Source organism: Schistocerca gregaria, chromosome X (genome assembly GCF_023897955.1).
Source record: "Schistocerca gregaria isolate iqSchGreg1 chromosome X, iqSchGreg1.2, whole genome shotgun sequence".
NCBI classification, from domain to species: Eukaryota; Metazoa; Arthropoda; class Insecta; order Orthoptera; family Acrididae; genus Schistocerca; species Schistocerca gregaria.
The window spans coordinates 458,274,210-458,295,482 of NC_064931.1; the positions used below are offsets into that span (position 1 = coordinate 458,274,210).

Sequence of the window (21,273 nt, forward strand, 5' to 3'; positions counted from 1 at the left end):
GCCTCTGCGTGCCACAGGGGAGTGTTGTGGAACCATTGCTTTTCACAAAATATTTGAATGACCTAGTATATAGTGTCGGAAGTTCCATGCTGCTTTTCGCGGATGATGCTGTACTATGTAGAGAAGTTGCAGCATTAGAAAATTGTAGCGAAATGCAAGAAGATCTGCAGCGGATAGGCACTTGGTGCGGGGAGTGGCAACTGACCCTTAACATAGAGAAACGTACCGTATTGCGAATACATAGGAAGAAGGATCCTTTATTGTGTGATTATATGATAGAGGAACGAACACTGGCACCTCTTACTTCGATAAAATATCTGGGACTATGCTTGCGGAATGATTTTAAGTGGAATGATAACATAAAATTAATTTTTGGTAAGGTAGGTACCTGATGAGATTCATTGGGAGAGTCCTTAGAAAATGTAGTCCATCAACAAAGGAGGTGGCTTACAAAACAGTCGTTCGACCTATACTTGAGTATTGCTCATTAGTGTGGGATCTGTACCAGATCGGATTGACGGAAGAAATAGAGAAGGTCATAAGAAGGGCGTTTCGTCGCGGAGTTGTTTGGTAGGTGTGATAGCATTACGGAGATATTTAGCAAACTCAAGTGGCGGACTCTACAAGAGAGAGGCTTTGCATCGCAGTGTAGCTGGCTCCCCAGGTTTCAAAAGGGTGCGTTTCTGGATGAGATATTGAATATATTGCTTCCCCGTACTTATATCTCCCGATGAGATCACGAATGTAAAATTAGAGGGATTGGAGCGCGCACGGAGGCTTTCCGGCATTCGATCTCCCCGCGAACCATACGATACTGGAACAGAAAAGGGAGGTAATGGCTGAGGCACGTAAAGTGCCCTCCACCATACACCGTTGGGTGGCTTGCAGAGTATAAATGTAGATGCAGATGTAGATGTAGACGCTAGTCTACTGATAACAAGCTGCGGACTGCTTTTTTAAGTGTTATCGTGGACAAATGCAAAGCATCACATCTTGGTATAAAACTGCATGACACTCGTGAGATCGACTTTTACTTATGGTGCACAAACATCATACCTGTGAACTGTACACTAGCCTGAAATTTCGCCAAGGAAATTATCTGGAATATAGTGTTGCGACACCTAGCTCTTATCTCGCCTGACGGTGTTGTTCCATTTTTGACGGAAAAACACTACGTGTGAATGGAGAACAGGAAGAAACTTAGTCATAGTCTCTTTTTATTCATTTAGTAGGACTAGAACAATAGTTTTTTCAATTTCCACAGATACCACCAAGAATAATCAAGTGCATGTGAATTTCTATGGGACCAAACTGCTGACGTCATCGGTAACTAGAATTACGCTTTACTTAAACTAATTTATGCTAAGAACAACACACACACGCATGCCCGAGGGAGGATTCGAACCTCTGGCGGGAGGGCCAAGGCAATCCTTGACATTTCAGTAACACGATAGTGTAGTCCATAGCAGAATGTATTTTTTGAAGCAACATTAGTGAACAAGATATATGCATTATAATAATGCGTTCGATGGAGAAACTCTTAATTACTGTACAGGGAAAGGAAGGATGTTTACCTCAAGGGAGACTCTCAACGAAATTGACATTCTAAAGTCAATACTTTGTACTTCACTTCTTTTATCCAAATGGAGTTTTAAGCTACGTTCCTGTGCTTGCAGATAATAATAATGAATTAAGGATAGTCCACTTCTTGGTAGAACACAATATCATTAAATTTGTTTAGGTTCCAAAGGTTTTTAGCCACTGCTGTTTCACTTCGAACACATATTTTCTGTATTCTTTCAATTTTTGCGTAATGTGTATCCTGTGGCTGGCATCAACAATCAGCAGCAAGTGTGTATTAATAGAGCATATAATCATTGCTACACCTCACCCGTCCTGAGTAGACCTTGTTTGTTACTTGCCTGATAGATGTGCTGTTGTTATTATTTTTGCGTTTAAACAGAATTAATCTAATAATCATTGCCGAGTAATGAATGTTTCTTGATTGCTGTGGCTGGAATGTAAATCCGCAGAGCGAAATGCAATAAGTCACAGAAATGAAGTAACATCCAGAATTTTCAAATCCTTATAAGAAAGCGTTACTTTAAACATAAAAGTTATAACAATAAGTTTATCACGTAAATAACAAACACAGTTTAGAACACGTCGCCCGAAGTCATGATGACATTCCATGCTAATTTTGAATTATTGCGGCCTTCTAATGGCTGACACAAGATAACCTTAAAGTAAAACGAAAAAATTAGAGGGTGGAACATGTTTGCGAATTAAACAAAACGAACAACATTGTGTGCTTGCGTGAAGGGGTACCTTCTTCACTTCATTAGGTCTATAGTTCACGTTTTTCATTAACTCACTACAGTAGATCTAACCTTAGCAATTAATATGTTATCGTAGAGATGAATGTCATTTCTCAATCTGGAGCAATATTTACAACTTCAGTATGATACCTATCAAATTAATCTCATTTTCTTCTCTCAGTTACCGATATCCTTTGTGAAAAGAGACACCTCACAAACTAATGTCATTTCCTTTTATCAGTTGCAAATGTTCCTTGTAAAAACCAAGAGTGTAGTTCCAGATTTGTAGAGATCCTAGAAAATATGTCTACCTACATGAGAGTCACAGCAAGCAGCATTTGGCATTAGATTGCTCAGTATAAAATTTCTAAGACAGCTTTGTGCTATTAGTAATACAATTTTATCAGTGTTACCTCACAGTTCTTTACATCATAATATTTTAATAAAATATTAGTCTGATAATCTTGTGTTCGGGATCTGTATGCACTGAGCTTCGTCCCATGAAATTAACAATTTATTTATTCAAACATCATTTGCTAAAGCTAGTACTACAATACAGGTTAAATCACATAAACTGCAGTAGACAAACTGTAATATATGCATTATCTACAACTGGAATGATTTTTCAGCAGTCATTCCATTTTCATTTTTGGTTATTGATGTCCATTCATCAAAAAATGTTATCTAATCTGGTCACCTGAAACAATGTGTGATCTCATTGCTTAGCTATTATTATCATAAAATTAAGTTTAAGTGAAGTTAGAGTAGTGAAACATTTCTCATTCAGGTAAAGGATCAGACATCCTATGAGAAATAGAGAATTAAACATTAGATAAACAGTTCATGGAGTATCATCATCACTAAGATCAAACTGTAATATATATAAGGACAGAAGTAAAAGAAGTGTTATAATTCAATGTGAGAATTATTTTATAATTAAATTAATATATCTGCAAATCAATAAAGTGGATGTTACTTGCATCATTTCCATTGCATTAAATGAAACTTCTGCAGCATGTACCTACATTACAGGATAGATGACTAATTTATTATTTAGCTGACAGTGCTTAGACAGTTGTTTATATGGTTTCACTTCTTCATTAAAGTTGTTCAGGAAGTGTGCATTTAGTTGATGCTGTTAGTTATGATGACTTCATTAGCATCTACATGAAGACATATGTTTAATACAGTATAATACTTACCTAGATATGTTCATTACACTATGACAACAGTCTCTCCCTTATTCCTTTCATCAATGACCTAATATTCCATTCCCTCACTGATTGCTGGTAAGTAACACAATATTTGAGGCTAATTTGGAGCTTTGTGTAATGTCCATTCCACACCCAATTAGAGAAAAATGATAAATTTCATTATTTGAGGACGTTCATAGGCAATCTTCACTATATCCAAAATGTGTCCTCTGTTAAAACGTGTAAGGGATGGTAATACATATAATAAGAATTGCAGTCAGATCACAACAGCATGTGGAGGGCAGATAATGAAATTAAATTCAACAGAAATTGTTCTAAATCTATTTATTTTCTTATAGAACCACTACAAATTCCTAACGGTAACTACACAAATGTTATATACATTAAATATCAAAGGAATACCGGTAACCTGGCTTAGTGGTGTTGTAAAAGAATCTTTCATTTTAAAACACATACTGTAAACATTTTCATGTTCTACTAAATCTACTAGTAAAATATTTTGCATTATAATACTTATATATAGAATAAACAATATTGTACAACTGTAACTACACAAAAGTTGCTTACATTCAACATAAAAGTGAAAGTGATAATATTGACAAAACTGTATATTCAGCCACATTAGTCTAACAGTCATTTACTTTGTGTAACACGTTTGGTGACAATCTCATATTCTCTTGAAATTGTTAGTTTACCTATAGTCTCCGTTTTCATGAAATGGACAAGGCTAATTTACAAATGTGTAGATGGCAACATTGACTAGACAGAATACTAGGAGCTTATGTGATACCCCCAGAAAATTACACTTTTCACATCATAATTCACTTCACACACACTTAATTTAGCCAGTAGAATGCAGATTTCAGAAATACAATTGTTCTCTGTGATACAAGGGTCAAAGAAATTGAACATAACTGTATCCACTGTGAAACTGTTGTTGAGTGAAGAGGATTTTCAAGTTTCGCATATTTTCCTGTGTGTTGAGGGGGCCATGTGTGTGTGTTTACATATGCAGTATTGAATCAATCAGAAAGTATGGATCCGGCCAGAAGGTTAAAGGATGAGAAGAGATCATAAAACTAAGTGTGGTGGAGCAGAGGATTGAAGGTGTTTGTTTCTGAGCGTGTGGGGGAATTTTAAGCACTCTAAACAGGAACTGTATCATGACATTCGACAGTAAGGAATTCTCCATCACTGTACTGCATTGTGTATTTAATATTATACTCAACAGAGAGGAATCTAAAATAGTAGCTCCACATTTTCCAGATGGATCTTATGATTAGAGCAGTACCGAGTAATATTATCATGATTGTGGTTAATTGGAGAACATTGGTAGATACACACAAGGGCATGTTTGCCATCTGTAATACTGATGTGTCATTTCCTACTGTTGTATTGCGCTCTGATTGAGGGGTGAGTGTGCCCATTTCAGCTTGTTCTGTTGTCACACTGTACTCTTCATAATCTTGTTTGTGGTTTCCCATCCCAGTAACAAATGTGTCTGTGGTATACATTTGGGTATGCTCCACAGTTTTCACTTCAGAGCTCAGTGTGTTTGTGGTCTGAATAACACTTGTCTCCTTGGTCAAATTAAGATCATGATACTGTTCAGTAAAGTCCCCCATGTCAGCAGATACTGCGGAATTATCTACTGTCAGTGATGCTTTTGAGATTTGGCTGAAGACTGCAACATTGCTGAAACACAGAAAAGTAATATTATTAGTATTGTTTGGGCAAAATTAGCTAACTACCATGCCAGAGAAGCTAAACATCAATATAGCTTCTAAAATATATTAAATAAATAACAGTGTTGTCATAATGATAATTTTAAAAGCAGTCAAGAGAATTTATTAATTAAGAAATGATTTTCCTTATATAATGGTATTAGAACATTCTATATAAACTGTAATGTAGCTGCTAAATGATCCTAGAGTAGTAGAAAACTTGGATAGTTCTATGTAATGTTGAACTTCTTAGACATAAGAGTAGTGTCATAGAGGCAGCTACAACTATATATCACCCTCATGACTGTCAAACCTAGTAGCCTTAGCTCTGTTTGAGAGTATAAAGAGGTATATGTTGCAATCAGTGCATCAAAGCATGAGAAACTCTTGTAATGTGTATCCCATGTACTGAGCCACCCACACTAGCTTGTCAATTAAGATGGCAGGAAGTGAAGTGTACGACTATATTTAGCTTTACAGCGTTTTTGTTACATGTAGTATGTACACAGCTGTCAGTTTTGTTTCTTTTAAGAAACAGTTCCTCTGTAACCATTAACTATAATTTGATGTGAAATTCATTTTGACATTAGGCAGATAAAATCATTAATAAACAGATGGGATAATCGTGAGCTATAATTGTCTAGCACACAACATTAACAAATAATCATGATGACTTCATGTACAGTAGTAAACATAATTCATTTTCCAGCGGCATTAAACTACAACAAATTGTAACATTAATCACTTTACATCTAAATGGAGGTTGTAACTTCCTAGCTTGTATTGCTTATTAGCCAAATAAGCATTTATAAATAAAATAAAATGACCACAACCTACATGGTCATTATACGTCATAAATATACAGCTATTTCTCTGCCCTTAGAGAGGCTTGTGCTTAGAATCTATCGTGTACACTTAAGGTTTTAATTCACTTAATCTCAAAGTCAGTTCATTCCTGTCCAAAACTGAGTAACATTCATATGAAGCTACTAGAACAACCATAAAGTGTAAGAACATGCTATGTAGTACTTACTCAAATTGTCGATCAGGCAGCTCACATCCAGGAACGACGGTTGTGAAACTTCCAGAATTTGTGGTAGGTTCCTTAAGCACAGCTGTGAAAACTGAAATAGAAAGAAGTCTGTAAGTACCCACACAAAATTAAAATTGGGTAACTTTTTGACTTTCCTAACAATTTGTCACAATATTACTGTAGCAATCATATCAACTGTAAATTAGATCATTGTTCATAGTAGGGGACCATAAAGAGTCTTATTCTGTATGTGAGTAGACTGCATTTAGTTATGACCATTCTGCTATACTAAAACGAGGTAAATATTTGTTTAAGGTATCAGCTAGTTTATCATATGTATAGGTTTTAAAAAAGTTGTCTCGGTTTATATTTTTAGAAGATGTATTCTGAGCCTGCTATCACTGATCCTCTCACTAAGGTTTCAAAATTATTTCGATAGTAAATCACCTTCACTGCAACCCAATACATTCATTACATACCAAAATTGGTTTGAGAAGCTGATACAAGCAAAAGTAGGGTGAGGAAACGATTCAAAAAATTTCATTGACTGTGTACATCAACCAATAATTCGTAAGCTCAAATCAAAATTGGACTCGTAGAAAGATATTATTCATTGAGTAAAGGTACTTACCAAAAATACTTAGCAAAGAAGAAAATAAATCCATGTCTGTAGACAGATCGAAGTCAAAAAGAAAATTGCCTGCACTAAACAATAACTCACGTCTTCTGCACACAATGGACAGCTCGAGAATGACGCGAGTCACTGCTTGCTTTGTGACACGCGGTAGGCTGCTGGCGAGCGAGCCTAAGGCTGTTAGTAGAGGTCGCCCTTGTAGCGACGACGCCAGCTCCATCTCTTAGATAATCTTGGTATCAGCCAAGTGAGTTCTTCATGCGCTCTCTTTTCCTATTGGCCTAAAAATTTCCTGCAGCAGGTGGCTTGAATGTTAAAATAAAACGACGACTGCTAAACGGAAATAACCTGCAGTTTGAAATGAGGAATAAAATTAAGAGACATCGGTGGAAATCTTTAACCACAGTGTGTTACATCATCTCTGCTTCGGATAAAACCTACTTAATTCGTTATTGTCGATTTCATTACGAATCATTTCGTGCAAAAGAGTGATGTGGCTTTAGTAGTCACTGAAATACTCAGGCTTTCACATTCGTGCACCGCAAGTAGACGTACACAAGCGGGATTTCGTAGCCTAAAGCAGTTGTACTTTTTATTCTAATAAAAAAAAAATTTTCGCGTTGATGGTGCATGTTGCTCACTGTTATATAACAGTATTAACCTGATATAATATTTTAACACGTAGAACTGTTTTCAAGACTGATATACTGTTTTAGTTCCTTCATATCCGTTGTTTTCGATGGTCTGTCGCCAGCAGAAATTCATCCAAAGATTCAACAGGTGAGAGACGTTGAGCTGACTCCAACCATGAGCGAGAATTATTTTGCAGCTATCCAACTATAGGATGACCAACGAATGTGACACACATGGAAATGGTAAAAAAGTGCATAATGTATTAGTCAACGAACAGTAAATACAAGTTTATGTACATCTCATGCTCGTTACTTATAGTGAGGAGGAAAATGGACCATTCACTACATGGAAAAATCAGAACAGTAATAAACGTTGTGCGTGGAGACTTGTAGGCACGAAACGAAAAGCGAGATACAGATTTTATCCACTATGTGCCTAGTACCAATAACATACTGATGGTGTGTCTCATATTGTTTATCACTCAGTAAAACGGTTGTTCAGTAAACGTGAAAAATTGGGAGTTTTGTACACGCCAACTGGGTGAAACGTTTTTGTGCTTACGGGTATGGACGACAACAGCATGTAAAGAAAAAAAATCGCCTCAATTTGCACAATAGCTGCACGTTCATTTGCAACCGACAGATCGCTAGTAATTGAATTTTGATGTTAAATGACCATCTGGCGATAACACCGGACTGCCCATTTTTCTACACGAGCGTGAATGTGAACAGATGCGTATGGTGGAATTTTCGAAACTTGCAATTTTGGGAACTTACTATCTTATGAAATAATGATTTATAGCATACTACAATTAGATTTGCTTCTTTGATAATATCTCATAGTGAGAGACCTGCCGTTAAAACACTTAGTAAACATAACTTTCCACGCAAAATATTTAAAGCCACTGGAATTTTATCATCTTCATTACGATTCACCACACGTTTTGTTAATTTGGATGAACATCTATAGGCAGTTACAGTGGATTTTCGATTGTATGTTTCAGCTGAAGGTGGATAGTGGAATGTTCTCTTTCATTAAGGATTCCATTACTCAGCACAAAGTAAACAAATATCATTTGCACGCTTGTATAAAACTTTGAGAAATCAGCAATAGAACATCGGGCTCGTAATACCTTTATAATAATACCACAAAGGTACTCCTTTTGCAGAGAGTAGTGCACGAACCCAACATGGCATGGATTCAAACATCGTGGGGACTCCCTGCAGAAACATTATGAAATTCTGCCTCTATAGCCGTCCATAATTACATGATTTTATGCAGAAATTGACCTCTAAGTTACGTTCTGCGTCGGGTGATATGATTGGCCAAATTATTCGCTCGAACTGTCCAGAATGTTCTTCATACCAGTGATTAAGAATTGTGGGCCAGTAACATATCGCACTGTCATCCACCAAAACTGTATCCTTTTTTGGGGACATGTACTCCATGAATAGGAGCACATGTTCTCCAAGTAGCCGAACATAACAATTTCCAGACAATGATCGGTTCAGTAGGACCAGAGGATCTAGTCCATTCCATATAAACACAGCTCACACTGTTGTGGAACCAACGTCAATATGCGCTCTCCCTTGCTAATAACTTGGCTCTATGGCCACATTCGAATTTTATCGTGCGCTTTTCTTAACTGAAATCGAGACCCATCTGAGAAGGCCACAGTTTTCCAGTAATCTAGGGTCCAACCAATATTGTCAAAAGCCCAGGAGAGGCACTGCAGCCGACGTCCTGCTGTTAGACAAGGGTATCTACTGCCATAGCCGATGGACGCAAAATTTCACCGCACTTTCCTACGTCCCTCCACAATTTCTCAGATTGCTTCGTGCAGTTTTGCCTTGCTATTACCACTGAAGATTCTACTCTCGGATATTAAGTGAAGATTGTCAGCCAGTGCGTTGGTCGTGGTGAGAGGAAATGCCTGAAATCTGATATTCTCGGAACCCTCTTGGCATTGATGATCTCGAAATACTGAATTTCCAGACTGACTATTCCTAGAAGCCTGCATTTGTCTTTTCAGTCGATGCTTCCTTTTGGAGCAGCTGTACCAGAAATTCCTTTTTTTTCCACCACAATTCAGTACTTTCATATTAGTTACGTCGTCTACCCATTTGTTATTCAGCATTACTTTGTAGCTCCCCATTTCAGTGGCTGTCCTTCTACTCTTGTCTGAGCTAATTATCGTCCAAGTTACTCTTCCAGACAAGGTTAAACTTATTAGAAATACCGTAAGCTAAAATTGTCAATACTTCAATTTATATTTCATGTCAACAATTTTCTTACTATAAGTAAATTAGGGTCTATACAGCAAAAATCGTCGATTCATTTTAGTGTATAATTTACTAACTTCATTCTGTCAGCGGCACCTTTCGTAATTCGACTGTATTCCATTACCGTTGACTGACTTTTCATTGTGGTCGTCTAACAACATCATTTAAAAAAATTGTCCATTAAGTTCAACTGCTCCTGCAACCCTTTCATGTCTCTGACTGAATTACAATACCATCCTCGAGCCGCTAAATTTTTGTTTCTACTCTATGAGCAATATTTCCATCGCCCAATTTCTCCCTAGTACCCTCTATTGGGGTTTGAATGTACACAATTAATAAACTAGAAGAGAAAGGACGATCCTTTATCTCTCCCTTAAGAGTCCTTATCATAGTTTGAGCCTTTTCACTTTTGTAACGACGGTCTAGTGTGTGCAAAAATTGTAGACAGCTTTGGCTCCTTCTATTATACTCGCTACCTTGAGAATATGAATGACTATATTATAGCGAACGTTCTCCTAAACTTACTCCAAATCTAAAGATGGTACAAACGTAGATATTCATTTATTCAGTCAATCTTCTAAAAAGGAAGTATCACAAACTTGCAAGATATTACGCCTAGGAATCGATCCGCGAGAAATTTGGGCCATTATTCTGACAGCAGGTAGTCACTGCTTTCCGTATCTACAGCTTTGAAACTTAAGTGCGCGCCGGTTGTTTCTTACTCGCTTCATCCCACTGCATCCGCCTAATGTCCGAGCGTGACGTGCAATACAGCCGAGCTACAGCCACAACTCTCCTATCGGTGACATGTTGAAGTCGAGGGAGGATGTGAACAAATCTGCCCTACGTGTTTTGAAATTTGGTTCGACATCCAGAATTATTGCACGTTAAATGTAGTCACTAATGTGGGTATGTGCTATGTCAACCTGAAGCAGATGTAAGATCAATATTATTTTAACACTATTCTCGTTCTTATGCTCTGGCGATATGTGCCTCGAAATCAGAATGAATAATCCTAAAGAAGTGAAGAAGTATTATGAAATGAAATTGTTGATTTTCGATTTATAGTTTCATAATGCCATTCATGTTCAATAATAGCGCATATCCTACAGATTTCGTTCACTTCACCAGTGCCAGCTTTAGAATACAAAAAGAGAAAAACAGAACGTGTGACAGTAATGTTAATAATCAGATAGCGCTAAGAAACTTATTTAGTAAGAGACTCAATCGTTTCATTCTATGAGCTGCATTTGTGAATCACAACGCAAGTATGTTCTGGACAAAAAGCTGTGTGGTATCAGCAATACGTTAGGAACTGCTTACTTTGACGCATTGAACAGAGCATCTTACAAATGTGGAAGAATTAGCTCACAAATGTGTTACTTCACTGTAATTCAATCACTAAGCACAAAAGTTTAAATACTGCACATTAAGGAAGCCATAATTGCGTACTGTGTTTGTTAATGCCAAAGGATTCACGAGGGTTTAATATGTGGGGCTGATATCCCTCAAGTTAGTTTTTTTTTCCTTAAAATATGAGGTCACGTTGGTGAAGTTCTCTTGTAAGATACGTCGTAACGTCAGTAGGGCTTAGTGTGTTCCTGCATTTGTCCGGCCTAATAAGTTATGTTCCCCGAGTGCCTTTGCATCACTTTGCACAAGAGTTGCTGAGCCTTGAAGTCCCTGACTGCTGGATTGGTATCACGGTCAACACGCTAGACTTCTTTTCCGCTTTCCTCTACGTCCAACAGACGTAGTGGTAGGCGATTCTTTTTTTTGGGGGGCATGATAATAGATCGTGTCTACTTTCCACCACTACCTATTATCTGCCAGAGTCGATATACAGAACTGAATAGGCTGCTGCTTTAATTAATCCAAAATTGTGAGATGAATTAAATTTTAGGTATGATTTGTGCCGTATAACTTAAGGTGCATATAGTGAAGACTCGTGACAAAAATTAAGTTAGTTTCCCTTGGGTTTCATGTTTGATGTGTTGTAAGAAAATCTGAATTGCACTGTCGTAATATACTGCTGGAACTGTGTCGTCCTTTAGTAACAACCCTATATAGTAATTTCAATGTATAGCATTTTACATACGGAATAATTTGATTCTTTTCTCTATGCAGTTCGATTTACTTTTTATCGGAGGGGGGGGGATATGTGTATGACATTATGAAAATTACACAATATTTTTCGCATTTCCAAGTGAAATACGAGAGTATTTAGCGTGACAGCTATTAGCATCATGTGTACGGCAAAATGACCGAGAAGCAGAGAGCATCTAGTCGATATCTCCTGAAGTAGCCATGTAATATTATTGTTAGTGGTTTAGTGTAACGTTTTGGTACAAGTCAGTGGCCAGGATATAGTGCAGACAGTGATAGTGTATGTATTAATGCCGGTCACAGTGGCCGTGCGGTTCTAGCAGCTGCAGTCTGGAGCCGAGCGACCGCTACGGTCGTTGGTTCGAATCCTGCCTCGGTCATGGATGTGTGTGATGTCCTTAGGTTAGTTAGGTTTAATTAGTTCTAAGTTCTAGGGGACTGATGGCCTCAGAAATTTAATCTCCTAGTGCTCAAATCTATATTTATGTATTAACGGTCTGAGAGGAGAACAATCTTGTGACATAACATTCAACCAGTTCAACGGACATTTCTTGAGCAGAAGCAAGGATGCGAAGGTAAATGAAATTTAGTGGACTAACTTAAATCTAAAGATGTACTTTGTGAATGGATGTAAATCTCACACAGAATCAACAAAGCAAGACTTTTCCCATGTCCTGATAATCCCGTGTACCTTCGGTAATGTAGAGCTCGTATCGCTGGTAATGTAACATGCCCTGGCACCAACGACAGCACCAATCGTAACACACTTTTAGGAATGAAATTGTTTTCTTCTTACTGTAACAATATTACGTTTAGATAACTCTCATTTCCTGTGATAGCACCTTTATATGTCTGAAAAACCGATATGCTTGTGCGTCAGATCTACAAATAAGAGTAAATCTGTGTAGTTACATGGTAACCGAATGCCAGATTTTGAGTATTTGGAATTCCAATTAACTATGTAGGGTCCGCTCCCTTTCGCCACCACATTTTGTTTTTTACTTTGTATTGTTTGGTGGTGTGTTTCAAGCCGAAATATGCTGAAATGGATAACGCATTGCGCCACAGACAAGTTTATTATAGTCATTTACTGCCAGGGTATGTCACAATACTCAGGACATGGGAGCTTGAATCCTAAGACTTGTACTGTTTAAGAGGTTCAGTGGGCGTAAAGCGTCAACTTCTCTTTGCCCAGAAGTGAAGAAATTACTACCACGAGAGACGGTTGAAGGCCAGCTTGAGGGCTGGGTTAGGAAAGGGGTCGATGCTTCAGGAAGAAACCGCTTTAGTTGACACCAGTATGGAACGTGTGTCTTTAAACACCTTCCAACCGAAGAAGGAGATCAGTGTACCTAGAAGGTCACAAACTGTTCACAATCACTCACTCGATGTAATTCTTCCGGCTTTCCCTGCGATCTAATGTCAGTTTGGGTTGTCGGGTGTTCTGCCGGATATCAGTGTCGTACTTGCACGACATTTCGATGACGTAGCTCGTAACCTTCATTGGATGCAACCTAAGACTGCTCATCGAGTGTATGTCTGTGGCCATACCCCTCTTCCTGCGGTTCCAGGCGTTTTCTGTGCGGTCCGCGGCCTCCCGCTGCGTTCTTCTGTAACGTTGCCGTTCCGTTTACCGTCCGCTGCGGTTCTGGATGTTCCCTCTGTGGTCCGCACTCGTAGTACGGATCGTAACATTTGCATTTTGACCACGACAGAGTCTCGTGCTGTTGATGGATGTCATTAGATTGAGCTGGGACAGTACATCGAATTTATTGATCACTTGGACGAGGATCAGTACGTGCACATCATGAAACATGGTATGGTGGCCAATGTGAGGACAGGCAATCCCAAAGCATTGACAGAGTTCTAGCAGAACAACCCACAAGTCACACAAGTCAAATCGTTCAGCTATGGTTTACGCAACAGCGTGGGGTCGACGTAATTCAGTTTTCAATTTGATCGCTGGACTTGAATCCTTTCGAAATATTTTGGGCCGGAATGAAATATCACATGAACTTTCACTGACAGCCACCGGCACTATGCATACCTGACCAAGTGAGGGACCTTATGTGGGACACATGGGAGAGTCTCGCGGAGGATGATACATATTGCCAGATTCTGTCCGTCTCCATACAGCCATTAGCTCTTCTAAAAATTGGAGGGAGTGGGAGATTTGCTGGATATTTCCAGTCCACTCCCAAATGGACTAGTAAGGGCTGGTGGAAAGTTGACTCGAAGTAGGAAGGGGGGACTCGTTTAGAGACGAGCCATGCGCATGGGCAAGGAAGTGTGTTCCTTCTGCTGTTCTTGTGCAATAGCGGAGCTCTTCGTTTTGTATGAAGAGCAGTTGGTCTGAGCCTTCTCCGTGAATGAAGAGAATGCTTCCCTGTGAGCACCATCTAAAGCACAATAGAGAGGCACGCAGACTCTGATTGATTATCAAGTAGATGTACCAGCTAGTTTCAGGGAACTGTATATTCGTCACTCCGTCAGGAGAGTGGGGAAATTAAGAAGCTCTAAGAGCAGTTGGACATTTGAAATGATCATTATTGTGGTGTGTTTGTACTGAGACTGTGTCTTTATATGACCAGTGGGCAAGCAGCTCTTCTCACTCTCACATGGTACGATACCAGAGCAGGTAACAGAGAGGAGTTTTACGAGCAATATTAATCTGAGGAGGCTGCTTTCAGAGCTACAGGGAGCGCCATCGAAGTTGCGGAAGCCGATATCAGGCGGTCAGCAGCAATCGCTTTCACTGTCGTTTTGGATGTGGTGATACCATATGGGGCACTCATTCCACAAATGAGTTGAGTTCCATGCAATTTGTGGTGTATTAAATGCAGTCAGTTTCATTTGGGCATCGTTATTTTTCCTGTTATAATTCATTGACATCCTATTTCCTCAGTATTTGGTCAGATAGCATTGCATAATGTATTTATAGGGCGAAAGTTTCAATACGAATTAATAGAAAGCCCAACTCAGAGACAGTTAAGGATAAGGAACAGTCTAGTCAACCGGAACTTCTCATTGAATGAAAACGGATGATTTTGATCATACATTTTGTGCAAATTATAGAAAATTCTTTTTCTCTTTCCTTAAACCCCCTCTCCCCCATCCGCTACACCTTAAATCAACACTTAATGTTCACAAATTTCCACAGAGATTCTTTTATTACCATTAGTGAATTACATATCATATTGTCTCTATTTCGGCCATCATCAGTTTTTTGCTAACGAGATAGTGTAATTCATCTACTACTCTAAGTGTCTCATTTTCTAATCCAATTCCTTTAGCGTCACCTTATTTAATTCAATTACATTCGATTAACATTGAATAACGTCACACTCACTTCTCAACCACTGCTTCCCTTTCATTTCTCTAGACGTAAATAGCTGCCGTCTGATTACTGTTTAAGTTGTAAATAGCATGTCTCTCCCTGTATTTTACCCCTCAGCCTTCAGTATTTCACAAGGAGTATTCCCTTCAACACTCTCAAAAGGTCTCTGCATGTCAACAAATGATATAAACAGACGTTTCTCTTTGCTTAACTGTCTTCTAAGGTAAGTCGTAGGTTCAGTAATATCTCGGGATGTCCTTCATTACTCTGGAATCATAATTAATCTTCCCTGAGGTCAACTTCTAGAAGCTTTTGCATTCTTCTGTACAGTATTTGTGTTAGTTTCTCGTACCCACGACTTATTAAACTGATAGTTCGGTAACTGTCGTCAACTGGTTTCTTTGAAATATAAATTATTATGTTCTATTTGAAATTTGATGGTATGGCGCTTGTCTCATACGTCTTTCACACAAAGAGGAAGAGTTTTGTCACGGCTGGCTTTCCAAAGGCTACCAATAGTTCCGATGGATTATCGTCTACTCACATAGTATTGTTTCGACTCAGATCTTTCAGAGCTCTGTCAAATTCTTCTCGCCCTCTCATATGTCGCTTGTCATCTTCATCTACATCCATCTACCTGTCTATAAGATTGCCTTGAGGTTCATCTCCCTTGTTTGGACCAATAATATATACCTTCCGCCTTACAGGTTTTCCTTCTTTGCCCAGGACTCGTTTGCAACCTGAGCTCTTGATGTTCATGTAGTTGCTTCTCTTTTCCCAAAACACCTCAATGATTTTCCTCTAGGCAATACCTATCTTTCTCCTAGTGAAATATGCTTCTATATCCTTACATTTGTCCTCCAGTCATTCCTACTAAGACATTTTGCATTTTCCACCAATTTTAATTTTTGGGTGATTCTATTGTCTCCCGCCTGCTTCTCTTGCTGCATTTTAATATTTGCTCCTTTCTTCGTTCTAATTCACTACCTCTTAGGTTATCCAAGGATTTCCACTAGGCCTCGACTTTTTGCCTATTTGATCCTCTGCTGTATCTACTATTTCATCTCTTAAAGCTACCCATTCGTCTTCCACTGTATACCCTTTCCCGATTCTAATCCGTCGTTCTCCAATGCTCCCTCCGAAAGTCTCAGCAACCTCTGGTTCTTTCAACTTATCCTCGACGCATTTCCTTAAATTCCTACCTTTTTCTTCATTATTCAGTTTAATCTACAGTTCATAATCAATAAATGGTCGTTCCCTGGAAATGTCTTACAATTTAAGATTCTAAGCGTCTGTCTTAGCATTACATAATCAGTTTGAAATCTGCCGAGGTCTCCACATCTCTTCCACGTATACAATTTTATTTTATTATCATTAAACCAAATGTTACCGATGACTAAATTACGTTCTGTGCAAAGTTCTATCAAGCGGCTTCCTCTTTCAATCAATTCTCCCAGTCCATAGTCACCTATTATTATTCCTGCTCCTCCTTTTCCTGCTCTGGAATTCCAGTCCTTGATCACAATTAAATTTTCGTCTACTTTGACTATCTGAATAATTTCTTTTATCTCATCTTACATTTGTCCAATCTCTTCATCATCTGTGGATCCAGTTGACATGCAAACTTTTTATACTGTAGTGGGTGTGGGCTTCATGTATATCTGGGCGTGATAGATGGGTTCACTATGCTGTTCATAATATCTCGTCCGCGCACCTACTTTCTTATTCATTATAAAACCTACCCCTGCATTACCCAAATTTCATTTTGTATTTATAACACTGTATTCACTTGACCAGAAGTCCTTTTCCTCCTGCCGTCGAAGTTCACTAATTCCCACTAATCTATCTTCAACTTATCAATTTCCCTTTTGTAAATTTGGTGACCTTCGAGCCCGATTACAGAATCTAACATTCCACGCTCCGTTTCGTACAACGATAGATTTGTCTCTCCTTATGACGAGATTGAGCTGGGTAGACCCCGCTCGGACATCTGAATGGGGGTCTATTTTACCTCGGGAATATATTACGCAAGTGGACCCTATCATCATTTAATCATTCCGTAGAGCTTCATACCCTTTGAAAAAATTGCGACTGAAGTTTCCTCTTGCATTCAGCCGTTTACAGCACCAGCACAGAAAACCCGTTTTAGTTGATGTTACAAGGCCACATTAGTCAAGCACCTAGATTGGTACCCCTGCAACTACTATATAGGCTGCTACTTCGCTTCAAGTTCCATACGCGTGTGTCTAACCTGTCAACTGATACCCCTCAGTTGTGGTTGCACCTATGGTATGGCAGTCTGTATTGGATGAGGTACGCAAGATACCCCACCGCCATTAAGGCCCATTGTTCGTGGGGAGGTGGTGGGGTGGGTGGGGGGTGGTCCAAAAGTATCCGAACGATCTGAATTTTGTTTCGCCTGATTTGAATGAAGCTTAGATAACGCAGCTAGTTTTGCAGATCCTGTAAGCTCTGAGAAGTACAGTCGTATTACTATGCAAAATGCATACCGCAAGAGGTCACTTGAAAACATTGTTCTTTTAGGTAATCAGTCAATATGTAACTCAACATCTCGATATTGCAAAAACTAGGAAACCCGTTGTTGAAGGCGAGACAGACCTTAATGCTTGTAAACTCATTATCATTACAGTAAGTGACATTTCAAAATAACTACCACAACTAATAGAATTTGAGTTAAGTCATTCCAGCATTCTTCAGGCAAAATAACTATTTTTGTGGGCAAGATATTTTGAGAAAGTATCTAGACTCCTAATGTTCACTGACAATTCGAAGTATTTTTGCTCATTAAAAGGTTTAGTCACATCTGAGAAACATCCACTCTGATGCGAGATGTCTGTCATAAAATGTATGTTGAACTAACGAGTTAAAATAAGTGCTCATAACAACGCCTATCGCTCTATAGAAACCTCAACATTCACTTCATAGAACCAGTAATTTCTCTTTACTTATAATGGGGCAATTGTTTGTCAAAATGTGTGAACTTTAAATGACATGACGATCATTAATTTTATTTATCTAGATTTAAATTAACCACATACATCCATTGTAACTAATCAAAGCTGTCGTGTCTGGCCGATACTCCATCTCACGAACGCTCATGACTAGTGACGAGGCATAAAGAGTCACGAAATATCGAAATGATGAAAAGTTTTGTCCCGAACCCAGCATGTGATCAGAGTATTAACATAATAAAATCAGATGTTAAAAAGCGAAATATTTCACCAGCAGCGAGATATTCGAATTTGACATGAGGATACCAATTTATTGCCTGACCGGGAATCGTACTCGGCACCTACCGTCGTGGTCTTCTATACTCGAATTGTTTGCAGACCAGTAGTGTGATGTGTCCATGTTCGACTAGGAATAGCGTTCCCTATCGTTCCTGTTGACAATACATGAAGAGAGATTAAAAACGAAGACTTTTCTCACTAGTATTTCGATACGCATATGCTAGAGCTTGAAACGTATCGATGAATATATTTGTGCTGGATCATGATTCGATACCACATATGCGCCTTTCGTGGAGACCTATAGGAAACTACAATTTCGGGGAAAGCAACAAAGTGATCGAATGGTATAGTACCACAAAGAGGAGATCCGAGTTCGTATCCCAGCCAGTGCAAAATTTTTCAACACTTCAATTCCATATAAGGAGCCCTGTGACCTCAAGTGACAATTGGCTCATTATATAAAATAATAACTCTAATATAATGAAGTTCACTGGTGACAGAATTTTTATTGGCAAAGACTTCCGCCTCCGCCACATCAGAACCGAAAACTGATCTGCCTCAGTTATTCTACCTGTCGTTCTTCACTTGGCATTACTAGGCGTAAAGGAGATCAGATTGTGTGTGTTTAAAATAAATGACAGAAGATGGATTAGAGCCCGTACCTCGAAATTAAGAAAAATGGGTTACTCAATGAGATCACTGAAGCCTGCATTTGCTATATTCATGATTGAATTTTAACATATCGTGCACTTAGCTGACAAATTAGACATAGCGAAAAATATCAGTACTCTGGTTTGTTGGTTAGGAGGAGGGGACCAAAAAGCGAGGTCATTGGTCCTATCGGATTACGGAGGGATGGGAATGAAAGTTAGCCGTGCGATTTCAAAGGAACCACCACGGCATTTACCTGCAGCGATTTCGAGTAATTACGGAAAACCTAAAACACTTCTCTACTAACTACTTAATTATCAGCAGGTTTCTGACAGCAATTATACCACTCTCAAGTCAGCGCGTGCTAAAGACGCTTTTAGCCACCACAGCCTTTATTCGAAGCAACTTGGAACTATCTCTGTTTCAAGAAATAACTTAGATCAAGAAACACCATTGCAGAGTATGACGTTACCAAATGCTCCGATTAATACTGCCAGTATCGCTATTACGTTCCACATTATGATACTGCTACACGCATACTTTGCAGGAAATATCTAATGCTTCTTGGCATTTTTAGAAGCAGTTGTCCAAAAAGGGGTAAATATTTAGTCCACAGACAATGGTGGCGGTGCTCTGTGGCAAGTGAACTGTAACAAGTAGCTATTTAGTTCCTTTCGTGTCTAGGGAATGATTTTCAGGTTCATTTCGGACATATTAAATTATTCGTAGAATTAATTAAAATTAAATTAACTTATGAAGACGTTACTTCATAAACAGAAATAGCGTTGCACTACTTCATTTGCTTACGCTTAGCAACGACTGTTGTAAAATGCTGCAACTAGCGGTAAACACCACTTTCAAAGACAGATGATGTTAATGTCATGTGTTAAATGTCACGATCATTCTCGCTAGGCAACCTTGTCGACGTCAACTATTTCAAGTAATGCAAGGAAGAAACAATTGCAGAAGATCAACAGTTCTCGCTTCAGTAAACTCAATTTACGTGAGTCAGCTTCATATTTCCGAGTAATTAGTTTAACTCTGGGCCGGCCACAGCGTGCCAAGCTTAAAGCGTGTAGCTGCTGCGGGCCCGGACTGCCACTCGGCTTTGCTCGGTACCTCTTGAAAGTACACGGTACAGCGCGACATTACATTTACTACCCCGATGTGGCGGTTTTAGATCGGCGCAACCCTCTGAGAGTGGAAGAGTCGTGCTGTAAGCGCCGTTCAGCCTTCGCTATTTGTTCGTCATATGAACGATTTTCACAGGTCTTTTGCACAAAAAGAGGAAGGCCTAGAGATCTGTAGTCGTCATTCTTTAACTTGAACGGGAATGACAAAAAAAGAGAGATGAGAATTCTCAGTTCTCATAAGCGCAGATATGGCGTATTTGCTATGAAAGGAAATTAAAATACCATTTAGAAAGAATTTAAAGATTTAGTTGACAATGAAAGAGAAAAAAATAACAACGAACAACTGACGCGATTCTGTACATCACAAAGCACTTTTTGCTTCATTTGCAAACTTGGAGCACAAGAAGATATTGTGCATAAGAACAGTAGAGTTTCTGAAGTAACACGCACTATTTCATTGTCAGTTACAACAGTTTTCAAAGGAACTCAAGGGAAGCAAGAGAGTAAATTACACATTCTGACAAAGACAATCCCAAAGCTAACGTCCACTAAAGAAAATGTGATGTTTGGAGAATTCATTGTGATCTTGAAAGAATTACATGGACTCTTTTACAAATATTTTAAGAACACTGTCTGTCTTCATAAGACGCTGTTTAATGCTGTAAACACGATTTGTGTTAATGAAGCCGTAGGTGAAAAAATTTCGTTTAGTCTTAAAACAAATTAATCTGCAACATTCACAGATTTAACGTACAAAAACCTTATCTTCCAGGTATTCAGGGGTTTAAAAACGAAGCCTGCACTGTCAGGGCCAGGTAGATCTTTTCATGTGATAGCTTTACATTATAGACGGAAGCACAAAAGAAACTGGCATAGGAATACGTGTTCAAATACAGAGATATGTAAACAGGAAGAATACGGCGCTGCTGTAGACTGCGCATATATAAAACAGCAAGA

The 21,273-nt window shown here is 38.7% G+C and overlaps 1 protein-coding gene across 1 annotated transcript in view; it reads right to left on the minus strand.

Moving 5' to 3' along the window:
* Positions 1 to 3,940: 3,940 nt before the first annotated feature.
* LOC126299353 (uncharacterized) overlaps positions 3,941 to 21,273 on the minus strand; it is a 422,380-nt gene continuing 405,047 nt past the window's right edge. The window contains exon 3 of the mRNA XM_049991211.1: positions 3,941 to 5,227. Coding sequence (XP_049847168.1) covers positions 4,678 to 5,227 — 550 coding nt within the window. The 3' untranslated portion in view covers positions 3,941 to 4,677. The remainder of the gene's footprint in view (positions 5,228 to 21,273) is intronic.